Source organism: Ovis canadensis, chromosome 19 (assembly GCF_042477335.2).
Source record: "Ovis canadensis isolate MfBH-ARS-UI-01 breed Bighorn chromosome 19, ARS-UI_OviCan_v2, whole genome shotgun sequence".
In the NCBI taxonomy this organism is placed as follows: Eukaryota; Metazoa; Chordata; class Mammalia; order Artiodactyla; family Bovidae; genus Ovis; species Ovis canadensis.
Genome location: NC_091263.1, coordinates 57,558,870 through 57,573,314, shown reverse-complemented (window position 1 = coordinate 57,573,314; position 14,445 = coordinate 57,558,870). Strand labels below are relative to the sequence as shown.

General features: G+C 54.0%; 1 protein-coding gene across 9 annotated transcripts in view; it reads right to left on the bottom strand.

The window, feature by feature from the left end:
* The window catches only part of ACOX2 (acyl-CoA oxidase 2), a 29,865-nt gene extending 19,554 nt beyond the window's left edge, over nucleotides 1-10,311 (bottom strand). The window contains exons 1-10 of one of the 9 annotated variants that reach the window (XM_069560508.1): nucleotides 10,026-10,115; nucleotides 9,867-9,943; nucleotides 7,810-8,090; nucleotides 7,035-7,197; nucleotides 6,444-6,595; nucleotides 5,918-6,025; nucleotides 3,629-3,748; nucleotides 3,199-3,314; nucleotides 2,350-2,522; nucleotides 148-310 (exon numbers count right to left, since the gene is read on the bottom strand). In XM_069560508.1, the coding sequence (XP_069416609.1) occupies nucleotides 148-310; nucleotides 2,350-2,522; nucleotides 3,199-3,314; nucleotides 3,629-3,748; nucleotides 5,918-6,025; nucleotides 6,444-6,595; nucleotides 7,035-7,197; nucleotides 7,810-7,972 (1,158 nt within the window). In that variant the 5' untranslated portion in view covers nucleotides 7,973-8,090; nucleotides 9,867-9,943; nucleotides 10,026-10,115. Of the gene's footprint in view, nucleotides 1-147; nucleotides 311-2,349; nucleotides 2,523-3,198; nucleotides 3,315-3,628; nucleotides 3,749-5,917; nucleotides 6,026-6,443; nucleotides 6,596-7,034; nucleotides 7,198-7,809; nucleotides 8,094-8,830 lie in introns of all 9 variants that reach the window. The other 8 variants (XM_069560509.1, XM_069560511.1, XM_069560504.1 and 5 more) reach the window with 8 other exon arrangements.
* Nucleotides 10,312-14,445: the final 4,134 nt, after the last annotated feature.

Here is a 14,445-nt window from a genome sequence, read left to right as displayed (position 1 = left end):
CTGAGGCTGCGGGTGGGCTGGGATGTTGAAAATCTTCTGTGGGCGGGGAGGCAGAAAGAGCCCAGGGCGGGCAGGACTGGGGCTGTGTCCCAGGGGGAGGACAGTTTCAGCCATGGTCCCAGCTTCTGCCCCCCAGGAAGCAGGTACCTCAGGCAGGAGTGCGAAGTCTCGGTCCAAAATGGAGCTGTAGGAATGGCGGAAGAACTCCAGGAGGTTGTTGGCCACAAAGTGGAATGCATAGGCCATAGCCAGCGGAGGAAAGAGTTTCTGCTGCTGCGTCTGGTAATCTAGGACCTTCGCCTCTGGGTCGCTGAGGGAAAGGAGAGCAGATGTAGAAGGTTGCTACCTGCCCCACCCACCTTCCCCGAGGCCATAAAAGCCTTAAAAACAGTTGATAACTCACTGCCAGACTTGACCTAGAAGGACATGGTATTACTAATAACCTTAAATTCCATTTCACATGAACATCCACACACACATTTCACTGTAGAAATGCTGACGTGTTTGCTGATGAGTGCCGCCCCTTGTGGAGCTTTACAAAATTATAGCATATGTACCTGCGAAAAATCTGGCAAGTTCTGAATACCAACATACCTGGTCTCAAGGATTTGAGGTGAGGGGTTGTGGCCCTGAAGCCTGGGGTATTTGACCCTTGACCTTTCACTCTCCAGCTTCACGTGCTGTGTGCTGGGAAACACCGTGAAACCTAGTCAGTAACTCTGAGGCTGTGAGCGTGGGTTTGGTGCACTTCCGAGGCAGGGGTTTCTCCTGCCTCATCCATTACTGTGTCCGCAGCGCTTGAGACTCTGGTCGGCATTTGGGGCCTGCGGTAGGTAACTCCTTGTGGATTGAAAGAAAGTGTGACCGTGAGAGGCCTCCCACGGTGCTGGGGTGAAACCTGGCGTCTCTTCCCCGGGCCAGCAGCCCGTCACCTGGATATGCATTACTATAACCATCCTCAGGGCATTTCTGCAGCCCGTAAGCCTGGGCTCCAGCAGGACACCACTGGCAATACCGGCTTCCTAGCTCGCCTGTCACCAGACACGACCCCCTCAGCCCAGGATTCTGGAGCCAGGCTGGCCGAGGTGCCTGGGGCTTGCCAGTGAAGGACCCTGGACTGCGGGCCTGGCGTGCCTCACCGCCCTGGAAGAGCGTTCTTGTCAGACCCGTTAGTAGGGGAAGAAGCTGAGGGACGGAAGGGTTGGGCGGCTAGTCTGAGGTCCCACAGCTAGCGAGCAGCCGAGTTGAGGGTGGCCCCAGGCCTGCCTGGTTTCGACCCTCAGTCCATTTTGCATTAGTCAACTGTGGATCCTTGAGCCCACGGTGTGAAACTCCATCAGATTCTTAGACCAGATGGTCGCAAGTTCTGGTCCTGGTGGTCTTGCTCTTCCCTTTAGAAGTGAGGAGGTAGGCGCAGAGAGGGCAGAGGACTTGCCCAGGGTCACTTAGTGGAGTTGGGGCAAGAGCCACCCTGACCCCACCTGTCTCTGCCCTGCGAGTTCAGCCAGCTGTGCCGTGTCCAGCCCAGCCTTTCTCCCTGAGCTCACACTGCAGCCCCCTAGGCCCAGACTCCAGTTTGCTGCATCGTGGGTGTGTGCCCATGTGGGACATGTTTATTCTAGAAGATTCTTTGTCTACTGAAAATTGAAATGTAATGGGCAGTTCTCTATTTGTCTTCTGGTGAATCTGGTAACTGCGTGTGTGTGTGTGCCTGCATGCGTGAGGGAACATGGCTTTGTACACATGCACACATTAAATTCTCCTATGGATTACCTGCTGCTTTTAAAATGAAAAAAATAAGCGAAAATCATTTAAAAAAAAAAAAAAAAAGCAGAGGGTATAGTCAGCCCCTCAGTGCCGTGGAGTAGGCAGAGTATTAGCCAGACACAAGGACAGGCAAGAGAAGGATCTGGATGTGGACAGACCACAGCCAGAAGCTGACAGCCACAACCAGACAGAACCGTCTCCAGCCAAATACAGTCAGATGTGACAGCGGGCTTTTCTAGACATAAGCATTCGCGGCCGACAGAGCAACCTCTGGGGCCATGTTCACCCACAGCATGGCGCCCAACCCGTCAGACGACACTCAGCCTGGCACAGCCATGCGGGGCTCGTGTGGACAGACTGAGTCCACTCTGGCGGTGCAGGGCAGACACTGACTGACAGATACAGGTCGGGCTGGCCAGTCAGCCGGGATTCCAGGGAGCCAGAGAGACTCCACAGACCAGATGGGCCAGGCCCAGGCGACCGTGTGCGCACGAGGGGGCTCACGTGTGCTCTTGGCACCCCACTCTGGCGGAGGGCTGAAGTCGGGGGGCAGACACTGTGGGACCGAGGGGCGCCTCTTGCCTGGGCCGGAGGCGGGACTGGCGGCGGACGACGGCGTAGCGGATGGCAATGGTGCAGGCCTTCTGCAGCAGCGGGAGGACCTCACCCAGCAGCATGTCCACACGCACCGCCACCATGCTGAGATAGCTGCTCTTCGGCACTCCCAGCTTGACATAGGTGCCATCTGGCAGGACCTAGTAGACCGGGGCCAGGCAGTGGGTCTGAGCTGGGGCTCCTCAGCCTTCCCGTGCCCAGAATCAAGGGCCTGCCTGCGCTGTAGACCCTGGCGTCCTCGGGCTGCTCACCCGGGGTAGACCCAGCCAGCAGCAGTCGCAGTGTGCCGGTATGGCCATCGTTAAAACTGACACTTGCCTGTACTTCCTGACACATACTCACTGCTCACATGCCTCGGCTCACAGCTCCTCCCCGGGCCGCCCCAGACCCCCCCACAAGCCCCAGCTTCCGTCATATCCATGGTCATGCCTGGCAAAGTGGAGACCCCCCCCAGCACTCAGCTGATGTCTGTTCAGAGATTGGTTGTGTGCAGGCTGTACTGGAGGTGTGTACGCACACCATCCTCAACCTGTTCCTCTTGTCCTCACATGGCCTTGCCACCCTACTCCGTGACTGCTCTGCCACCCAATGCGGTGAGCATTTACTCTGAGGTTCAGCGAGGCCAAGTGACTTGCTCGGGATCACACACCTCCAAAACTGGGACTTTACTCAGGTCTGCGGTGCACTAGAGCCCCTCTGGGAGGGATGCCCCAAACCCAACTCTGTAGAGAAGGACCCAGGGGCAGCAGCAGCATTCTGTGGGGTGTGTCTGCCCTCTCGCAGGCAGCGCAGGCTTGCAGCCTCCCCAGGACCCACCTGTGCGAAGCGATTCAGCATGTTCTCCCTGGGGATGCGCACGTGGTCCAGTTTTAGGAAGCCGTTATCCGTGTGATCGAAGTCCATCTTGGGCCCAATGTCCCCAGTGGTGACCCCTAGGAGACAGAGGTAGAGGTGGCCGTCAGTTGAGGGCTCATGTGTCAGCATACAGCCACATGCGGCTCATCCGAGCCTCACAGCAGCCCATGGCGTTGGGGTTAGCACGGCTGCTGCAGGTGAGCAGGCTGAGGTCAGGTGCTGGATCTTGCTCGTATCCACCCAGCCGGTTAGCGCCAGTTCTGTGCAACTGGACTGGTCCCTGCCCAAGGGAGACAGGCCCCAGTTTCCCCCATGGATCTCTGGGGCCCAGGACAGGGAGGCCTGGTGGGGTCTCCTGGCAGGGGTCCTAGAGGAAGGAGCAGGAGCTCACCTGGCAGCGGGCTGTGGTCGTCAAGACTCCGGATGGGGACAATAAAGGCATGCATGCCGTGCCGGGCTCCGGAGCAGATCAGCTGGGCCTGGACCAGGGCATGGGTGGCTGACCGTCCCACTGCGGGCAGAGAGGGGAGAAACCCAGCGTGACCCCTCATGTTACAGAGGAGCAGGCCAAACCTCCCCATCAAGACCCTGGAGGAGGGCCCAGTCTGTGAGGAGGACCAGTGTGGTGGCTTGGGGGTGGTGGGTGCTCTTTGAGGCTGGAGTGGGGCTTTGTTTGATCTGCCTCGGAGGGTGTGGGTCGGGGAGGCTGAAGGGCAAAGAGTATTTTCCAGGGGATCTGCACAGGCCGGAGTGCAAGGCAGAGGGAGCAGCATGTTCAGAAGCTTGGGGACCAGATCAGCCTGCTGGGTCCCAGGTCGTGGAGTTGGTGGACACAGGGAAGCTGAGGGGTACTTAGTGAGGATACCCCTCAATTTATACAGCCTCCACTCATCCTTGGAAATGACTGGAACCACCCAAGAACTTTGGTGTGAGTGTCTCGCTCTAGAATGGACGGGGTTGGAGGGATTTATGGAGAGTTGGTGGCTGGGGCTACAGAGGGTTCCGTCTAAATGTTTGGTTTGTATAGCAGCCACCCTGCGATACACAGACGGAGTCCCCATGGGCTCGGGAAAGGAGGAAGGCTGGTGGAGATCTTAAGGGGGCCCATTGCTGTCCATCCCTTCTGGCTGCTCTTCTAAAGGCAAAGCTTGACAAAAGCTACGAATTTTAATGAAAATGCCCTGAATGGAGCAGTCTGGGAAAGCTTGGCATCTTTTAAAACTTGGTCCTGCCACAATCTTCTGACTGAATCTTGGTTATTTTCTTTGAATTCAGGGGAACAGGATTTTTACATCATGGCTGCAGGGGAACGTATGTAAGGATCTGTGGTCGGAACACAGGTCCCAAATCGCAGGGAGGTGTGTGCCTTGCTGCCCCCCCTCCAGCGGGTGGGCACCTTTGAGACCTCAAAGAGTCACTGATTGCAAAGAGAGGGAGCTACCCCAAAGAACCAAACAGGTCTAGTAGTGACTTGCAAAAGGCATTGTGACAAAAGCAAGGTTTTTTTTTTGCCCCCTGTCCTCAAAAACTTACTAATGACCCTCTGTACCATCAACCTAATAATGGTGAATACAGATAACCAGCATTTCCAGTGTTTGCGGGCAGGTGTGCCCAAGTCCCATTTTCCAGAAAAGGAAACTGAGGCTGAGAGAATAGAGGGCTGTGCCCAAGGGCACTGACCTGAAGGGGGCAGAGCTCGGACTTGAACCCTGCCTGATTTCAGGGTTCCTTCTTCCCTGCAGTTTTGTCAGTGGTCGCTGCTCTCTTATTTCTCTGGCCTCTCTGTCTCCACTGGTCTCTCCTCTCAATCTTTCTCCCTCTCTGCTTGCCTCCCCTCTCTCTCTCCCCTCTCTCTCTGCTTTAGTTGGACTGCTCACATGTGTTATATCTTTTTTTCCCAAAGACAAGTGAAAGTCGCCCAGTTGCGTTCCAGTCTTTGCGACCCCATGGACTGTACACTCCATGGAATCCCCCAGGCCAGAATACTGGCATGGGTAGCCTTTCCCTTCTAGAGGGGATCTTCCCAACCCAGGGATGGAACCCAGGTCTCCCACATTGCAGGCAGATTCTCTTATCAACTGAGCTATGAGGGAAGCCTCTTTCCAAAGAAGTATTCTCAAATCAGAGGAAGAGGGCCCTGGTGGAACCCAGCTCCTTGGGATTCGGCAAACCACCCACACTCTGGGAGGCATCAGGTCGGGGCGCAGCCTCCACCCGCTGCCCACAGGGGTAATATGGCACCAGTGGCCTGATGGACACTGGGGTGTCTGAAGCAAAAGGGAGGCACGTTTTTCTCACTGAGTGTGTACCCTGTGTGCTGGCTGGTGGCAAGCTTAATCATTAACTTGGAAGACAAGAAGAATGGTGAGTGCCTGGGGCTAGGCCAAGTGTGTGTAGGGTGGCAGTGTGCACATGAGAGAAGACTTGACCTTCATCCCCAAGGTTGGGGTCAGTTTCCTCAACTGTTTCAAAGTGCCTCCGGTGGCTTCTTAGCCACTCAGTGATGAAAATTTTCATATCTCAACTATTCTACCACATAAGAACCTGGGGCTCTGGGAAGGGACTTGCCCAACGTCATCAGCCTAGAACAGTGCTCCGTCTGAGGTCTGCTGGATGTCACCATCAGTGCTATTTTGCGGTCCAGCTTCACTCTCCTTGGGGGATGAGGGGGGATACTCACAGTCCCCAGGCCACCATTTGATGGCCGTCATCGTGGGGCTGTGCACCACAAACTCCTGGGTGGCTGCATCGTAGGTGGCTTCGGTCTCCAGGCCCTGAAGATACGTCCCTGGGAATCAAGGCGGGTAGTTAGACGTTGGGCCAGGGCGGGAGTCCGCTGGGCTAGCAGCGTCTGGGTGTCCCTGGAGCTCCCGGGCACCAGCCGGTGTGGAGTGGGGGTACACTCCCACTCCAGTGTGATCACCGGCATGCCTCTCCCTTCACTGGTGGGCTCTGCGGGGACACATGGCCAGCCCACGATAGCGGTGGTGGCTGACATTTCCAGTAGGAAGGGCTTGTGCCACCACCAGCTCATACAATATGTTTGTGTAAATTAGAAAAAAATCACCCCCTCATTAAGACCTTTACACTGCCATGTGCTGTGACATCTCGGTGGTATATCAGCCTGTGACCACTGAGATGGAAATGGGCCCTCCAGAGCTGAGCAGGACATCATCTGTACGATGCACGCAGCAGCCCCTGCTCACCATGCCCCATTTCCGTCTGGGCGTATGTCCCCAGGATCTGGAACTTGCTGCAGAGTGGGTCCCACTTTGCAATCTGCTCCTCTGAGCCCAGGGTCTGTATGGTTTTCTGGAAGATGTGGTGTATCGCGAAGCCCAGATCTCCAGAAACACTTCTGTAGGGGAGAGACACAGTGGTTGAACAGCCCAGCGGAGACAAGGGCCCCAGTACCCTCAGGCTGGCAGGGGGCAGGAGAGAAGGGGCGCCTGGCCCTAGCTTCCCAGGAAGCATTACCCTTGTCACAGAGCCGACTCGCTCCCAGACCCTGATGCTGGCAAAGTGTGAGAGCAAGAGGAGAAAGGGGTCACAGAGGATGGGATGGTTACATAGCATCACTGACTCAATGGACAGGAGTTTGAGCAAACTCTGGGAGATGGTGAAGGACAGGGAAGCCTGGCGTGCTGCAGTCCATGGGGTCACAAAGAGTCAGACACGACTTCCTGATGGAACATCAACAACCAGTATCTTTGCTGAGGAACATAGCTCATGGGCTGGGTTTTCTGGGGGCTCCCAGGTGGACTCGTCTCTGGTGGGGGCGCCTCGGGAGTAAGCACCTGGAAGCGTATTGTAATTCACGACTGCCTTCGGACCAGCCCAGGCGCTGTGCTAGCATGAGGATGTGGAATTTCTTCTTAATGGCGGCTTCGTAACGTTCATTCTGGGTCATGAAATAATTATTCTTCAGGCTAAGCTCTGGTTCACTGTGGATGATGCTTTCTGTGAGAGGAACAGAGAGCTTAGCGTCCTTGGTGAGGTTCCCGGTACCTTCACAGCTTCCCATCCACTTGCCTCACGAGTGTGGAAAGGAAGTCAGACCCCACTGTCAATTTACAGATGCAGTCAGTGAGGTCCTGAGATGGGGAAGTGACTCGACCAAGGCTGCAAAGCTGTGCTGTGGAAGAATAAGCACCTCAGGGAATACTGACATGTTAAAGCTTCCTTCATCGTCGAAAGGGACAAATCTCTAATAGTGGAATTTTGAGAGCAGAATTTGTTATTTGAAGGTGTATACCGTGTGCTACGTTGTTTCAGAGAGTGTCCACCTCTCAGCGACCCCATGGACTGTATGTAGCCCACCAGGCTCTTCTGTCCATGGGGATGCCGCAGGCAAGGATACTGAAGTGGATTGCCATGCCCTCCTCCAGGGGGTCTTCCCAACCCAGGGATTGAACCTGTGTATCCCACATCTCCCGCACTGGCAGGTGGGTTCTTTACCACTCGGGCCACCTGGGAAGCCCATTTGAAGGTGGGACTGCTATGAAGGGACTCTCCTTCCAAGAAATACACGTGGGCAGAAAGCTGGGGCTCCGTTCCCCAGCCTGCTCTTACCCACTTTCCTCCGGAGTGCAGTGTTCTGGGCGCCTCCGTCAAGGATGTTGGTGAGCTCCTCCACGTTGAAGGACTGCGAGTGCCTCTCGCTCTCTATGTCAGGATGCATGCTTCTGCTCCAGGCGTCCTCCGCTGACACTCGGTGCACTGGGCTGCCCACCATCGCCCGGCTCTGCCTGGCGTCCAAGAAGAGATACTTCCAGCCCAGCTGCTCTGAGCCTTGGACTGTGCTGAGAACCTGTGTGCAGCACCAACTGCTCAGGGCCGAGTGTCAGCGAAGCCTGCTTGGGAGGAAAGCAAGTTCCCTTAAACGCTCGCGGGCCCCTCCTCCCGCGCAGCCTCCCCTGGGGCCCTCAGTGGTGCGCTGGGTGCTGTCCAGTGGCCTGCAGTGCCTGCTCAGGACATGGTGCTACGGTCAGCTGCGTTCCAGCCAAGGTTTCCACAGGGTCTGAGGACACAGCTGGTGTTCCACCATTGCAGCTAGTGTTCTAAGCATTGCCTGCGGGACGGGGGATTCTCAGAAATCATCAGTGAAGGTCATGCATGAAGAAGTTTCACCTTAGGGAGGCGAGGTGTGTGGCCTCTGGCCACAGTGCTGGAGCTGCCCAGGAACTGGGTGGTGTCTGGCCACAGGGCACACGCTCTGTTGATGCTTCAGCCACACCGGGGAGGGGGGAGGTCTCACTGGGGGGACCGGTGACCCCATTCACCAGCTCCCCTAGGTCCCAGGCTCAGCTGACCCATTTCTGTGAGCCTGGAGGGGTACTGTGGAGCTGCGGGAGAAAGCTTGCTTCTTGTGTGTGACGTGTTGCCCCCAAACCCAGCTGTCTCCCCCAGCCACGGTGGACCCTGCATCCAGGCCTCTTAGAGCCCCTGTTCCCCCACAGCAGGACAGCCCCCAGGTTGAGTCTCTCAACCCCCTTGTTCCAGCCACCCATCCCCTCTGCTAACCGCCTGTGCCGCGCCCACTGCGTCCGCCCGCTCTCCCCGCGGCCAGGGTGAGCTCTACCACCACACTCACCTGCCTGCCTCTCCTGCTGGCAGTCTGGTTCTGGGTGCTCACTGTTTATGGGCTGGAGTCCGTGCCCTCTGCCATCTCACCACCTCTCACCCACATGCCCCTTGCCCTGTATCCACGCCTCTCCCCTCCCCTCCTGCCCTTTGCCCCCTGCTCTTTCCCCCAATGTTCCTAATGAGCCCCAGCCTCCAGGGCCACCCCCTTCACCTCCCTGATGGCTGGGCCTCCTGGGAAAACCCGACCCCCTTTTGGTTACCCCCCAACCCCGGCTGCTATTAGAGTGAACAATAAGGAAAGATTCCTTATTCATTCAAATGTTCCTCTCCCAAAGTGTGAGTGCCTGGGCGGCCAGCGCTGCTTTTCTGGGGTCCCCAGAGCCTAGCTCACAGGACGCCTGCTATAAAGCTTTCTTGCAGGTGGCCTCTGTTGATTCCCACTCTTCTTCACAACCTTGCAGATGCTCTAATGTTATTAGCACTGTTTATTAGAGAGGGCAGGCACCTCGGGAAGAGAAGAGACTTTGTAAGGTCACACAGCCACCTGCAGCAAATGGGGTTCATGCATGGACTGACAAACCGATACCCCTGAGTTGGGGAGGGGGTTGGGGAGTGCTGCGGGTTGCAAACAGAGGGCCCGAAACCTTCAAAGAACCCCGTCATCTGCCGCCTGGATCCCACAAGCCGTCATGGCCTGGCCCTGTCCCCTCTGCCACTTCCTCCCTGCCCTCCAGCTGCTGCTCACTGTGCTCAGATACACGCGGCCTCACCCCCTCGCCCCTGCAGAGGCCAGGGCTGTGTCCTCCACCCAGAACATTCTTTCCCGATGTCCTCACTGCTCCCTGCCTATCTGTGCAAGTTCTTGGTCTGCACCACCTTGTCAGTGAGGCCCACCTGACTGCCGACTTTAAAACCCCACACCCCTTCCTCCAGCCTCCCCAGCCCCCCTCACCCTGCTCTGGGTTTCCTCTGCGTCCCTTATCGTAACATGCAAGGTAATTTGCTCATTTACTGTTTTGTTGTTTGTTTATTGCTGGCTCTACCTGAGGGCCAGGATCTCGGTCACATTCGAGCCGTGGTGCTCATACTTGGCTCCCAGGGAGCGTCTAGGAGCAGGCGGCTGGGGAAGGATGGACTCAGAGTTCGTAGGGGGTAGCGGCAAGCGTGCAGTCGGTCCCGCTCCCTCCGGTGCCCCGACTCACCTCTGTCCCATGCCTGCGCGGTAGGCCTGGCCTGACCTCCCAGCTGTGGCCCAGGCCTCTCAGCGTGGCTCGGCCGGCCCCTGGCTCCTCCCTGGGAGGGGCTGGACCACAGGAGACAGAGGGACTGCCTGGCAGGCTCCCAGCTGTCTGCTGCCTGCCCGCCTCCCTCTGCTGGGTGTGTGGCCTGGTGTGCCCTGGCAGGATGGCTCAGAGGGTGTGAAGTGGGACAGATAGCTTAGCACCTGGCTGGCCCAGCACCTCCGTGAGTGCCAGCCTCCGAGCCTCTGTCTTTCCTTCCTCTCACTGCCCATCCGGCAGCCTCCCAGAACTGGGTCCTGGTCACACGCACACAGTTTCACTCTGTGTAAAAAAAACCCACCACAGGTCCCACCCGGAGTCAGAGACCAGGGTTCAAAGCCTGGAGGCGTGCTCTTGGGGGACCGCTTCTCTTAAGTCCTTTCCCTTAACTCATAGGATATGAAGGAAAACTCTTTTTTTTTTTTTCCTTTTTAAAAATAAATTTAAAAAGCTCTTCATTTTAGGCCGTGCTGGGACCTCCTTGCCTCATGGGCCTCCTCGAGTTGTGGGGAGTGGGGTCACTCCCCAGCTGTGGTGTCTGGGCCTCTCCCTGCAGAGGCGCCTCTTGTTTCCGAGCAGGGCTCTAGGGCGCTTGGGCTTCGTAGCTGTGGCCCGGGGACTCTAGGGCACGATAGTTGCAGCGCACAGGCTTAGTGGCTCTGCGCGTGCCATATTGGGCTTCCCAGGTGCCACTACTGGTAAGGAACCTGCCTGCCAGTGCAGGAGTTGTAAGGACATGGGTTTGATCCCCGGGTCGGGAAGATCCCCTGGGGGAGGGCCTGGCAATCCACTCCAGTATTCTAGCCTGAAGAATCGCATAGAATGAGGAGCCTGGCAGGCTCCAGTTCATGGGGTCGAAAAGAGTCGAACACGACTGAAGCGACTTAGCACGCACGCACGTGTGAAGGTTCGGCTCGTACAGGATGCACAGATTCAGTTATTTGTCAGTATTTATTTGTCAGTATTTATTTTTTAGAATCCACAGTGATCTGAGTGCTGGGCAGAGCAGGAAGCCTAAACCACAGAAAACAAAACTCTACTAGGGCCCTGCCCTTGGGAATCTTGTAGGCTGGGGTCCGGGAGCTGCTGCGGGAACAGAGGATCCCACTGGGAACGGGCAGGCACGTCTAGCTGGATGCTCACGGCCACTTCTAATGAACTTACAGCTTGTTGGAGCTTAAGGTCTCCTTGCCCTCTCTTGCTGCTGCTGCTGCTGCTGCTGCCGCCGCCAGGGCGTTCCTGCTTTGCCTGTCTAGTTTTTATCTTTTCGGCTCACCACCGTGTCACACTCTTTTGGGAAGTTACCCTAGTCTGGATTAGAAGCTCCGGGACTTGCTTTCTTAGCTCCAAGTTTTGGCTCCTCATGGTATAATAAAAGTTATAGATTCAGTGTTTGTCCTCAGTTCCTGGCAAAGACCTCCTAAAAATCCTTGTCATCTCCTGAGTGATAGAATTCTCTTTTGTGTCCTGGCTGCGGGCCTACACATAGCTTCGGGTTGAGCTGGGGTGTTGCTGCCAGACAGACCAAGCCTTAATAATGCTAGGGCTGGAGCTAGCAGCCCTTCCTGCCTCCCCCACCTCTGACCGCCTGGCTGGGAGAGATGCTGGAGACTGAGCAAGTCACCAGTGGTCCATGATATAATCATTTATACCTGCATTACGAAGCCTCGGTAAAAATCCCTAAAACAGGGGTTTAGGGCACTTCTGAGCTGGTGAACACGTGGAGATGCTGGGAGGGTGGCCTCCCAGCCATATCTTGTCCTACCAGCCACCTCTTGCCCCTCCCCGCACCCCCACAGTGGCTGTTCCTGAACTGGGTCCCTTATAATAAACCCACAAATGCAATTCAAGCGGTTTCCTGAATTCTGTGAGTCATTCTGGCAGGTTATTGAACCCCTGGAGGGGGTCATGGGAACCCCTGACTTTACATATAGCTGGTAGGTCCGAAGTCCTGGTGCCCCCTGGCATTTGCAGTTGTTGTTGGAAGCAGGGGCAGTCTGATGGGACTGAGCCCTATACCTGTAGGGTCTGCACTAACTCCCAGAGGCAATTCGAATGGAAATGTTTGGACGTCCAGTGTTGGGGAATCAGAGAATTGGTTGTTGCTGGGATGGGAAACCTCATGTTTGGTGTCACAAGTGGAGGTGGAAACAGACATACCCTTGGTGGCTGTTTTTTCTTTAATTACTGGTTTTTGTCTGAAGTATCAAGGACTGTGTCTGCTCTGCTCTTGGGTCCTGAATGCAGCCCCAGCCCCAGCTCAGCAAGTAGTTCGGTTCAGTTCAGTCGCTCAGTTGTGTCCGACTCTGTGACCCCATGGACTGCAGCACGCCAGGCTTCCCTGTCCATCACCAACTCCCGGAGTTTGCTCAGACTCATGTCCATTGAGTTGTTGATGCCATCCAAGCATCTCATCCTCTGTTGTCCCCTTTTCTTCCTGTCTTCAGTCTTTCTCGGCATCAAGGTCTTTTCCAATGAGTCAGTTCTTCACATCAGGTGGCCAAAATATTGGAGCTTCAGCTTCAGCATCAGTCCTTCCAATAAATATTCAGGACTGATTTCCTTGAGGATAGAGTGGTTGGATCTCCTTATAGTCCAAGGGACTCTCAAGAGTCTTCTCCAGCATCACAGTTCAAAAGCGTCAATTCCTCGGTGCTCAGCTTTCTCTGTAGTCCAACTCTCACATTCATTCATGACGACTGGAAAAACGATATCTTGGACTAGATGGGCTTTTATTGGCAAAGTAATGTCTCTGCTTTTTAACATGCTGTCTAGATTGGACATAGCTTTTCTTCCAAGGAGCAAGGATCTTTTGATTTCATGGCTGCAGTCACCATCTGCAATGATTTTGGAGCCCTCCAAAATAGTCTGTCACTTTCCATTGTTTCCCCATCTATTTGCCATGAAGTGATGGGACTGGATGCCATCATCTTCGTTTTCTGAATGTTGAGCTTTAAGCCAACTTTTTCACTCTAGTGTTTCACTTTCATCAAGAGGCTTTTTAGTTCCTCTTCCCTTTCTGCCATAAGGGTGGTGTCCTCTGCATATCTGAGGTTATTGATATTTCTCCTGGCAATCTTGATACCAGCTTGTGCTTCATCCAGTCCGCCATTTCGCATGATATACTCTGCATATAAGTTAAATAAACAGAATGACAATATACAACCTTGATGTACTCCTTTCCTGATTTGAAAGTAGTCTGTTATTCCATGTCCGGTTCTAACTGTTGCTTCCTGACCTGCGTACAGATTTCTCGGGAGGCAGGTCAGGTGGTCTGGTATTCCCATCTCTTTAACAATTTTCCACAGTCTGTTGTGATCCACACAGTAAGGCTTTGGCCTAGTCAATAAAGCAGAAGTAGATGTTTTTCTGGAACTCTCTTGCTTTTTTGATGATCCAGTGGATGTTGGCAATTTGATCTCTGGTTCATCTGCCTTTTCTAAAACCAACTTGAACGTCTGGAAGTTCACGGTTCACGTGCTGTTGAAGCCTTGCTTGGAGAGTTTTGAGTATTACTTTGCTAGCGTGTGAGATGAGTGCAACTGTGCGGTAGTTCGAACATTCCTTGACATTAGTAAGTACTTGGTGAATGAGTAAATAAACAAGGGTTGGCTGGATCCACCAGGATTCTCTACCCCAAGGGCACAGCCATGCTTGAAAGGACTCTGGAGTTTGGACCCTTTTTTTTTTAATTTGGTAAAGTTTATTGATTCTTCTCTGCTTGCTTTTTTTCCACCTTGATGTAGTGTTTTAATTGAAATATAGTTGATTTTCAGTGTTGTGTTTCAGGTTATAACAAAGTGATTCCGTTTTATATATATGTATATCTTTGTCTGTATAGATAGATACAGATATTCTTTCTCAGATTCTTTTCCATTGTTGGTTACTAAAAGATACTGAATACAGTCCTTTGTGCTATACAGCAAGCCCTTACTGGTTATACATTTCATTCATAATAATGTGTTGATGTTAATCCCATACTCCTAATCTTATCCCTCTCCCTCTTTGCTTTTTGGTAACTCTACGTCTGTCTTCTATGTCTGTGAGTCTGTTTTCCAAGTAAATTCATTTGTAACACTGTTTTCCAAGTAAGTTTGTTTGTAACATTTTTTTGTCTCCCCACATAAGTGATGTCATGATATTTGTCTTTGTCTGGTTCCCTGAGCACGATAATCTCTAGGTCCATCCCTGTTGCTGCAAATGACATGATTTCATTCTTTTTCATGGTTGAGTAATATTCCATTGTATATATGCATCCATCCTCTTCATCCATTCATTTGTTAAAGGACATTTAGGTGGCTTATGTGTCTTGGTTATTGTAAATAGTGCTGCTATAGATACT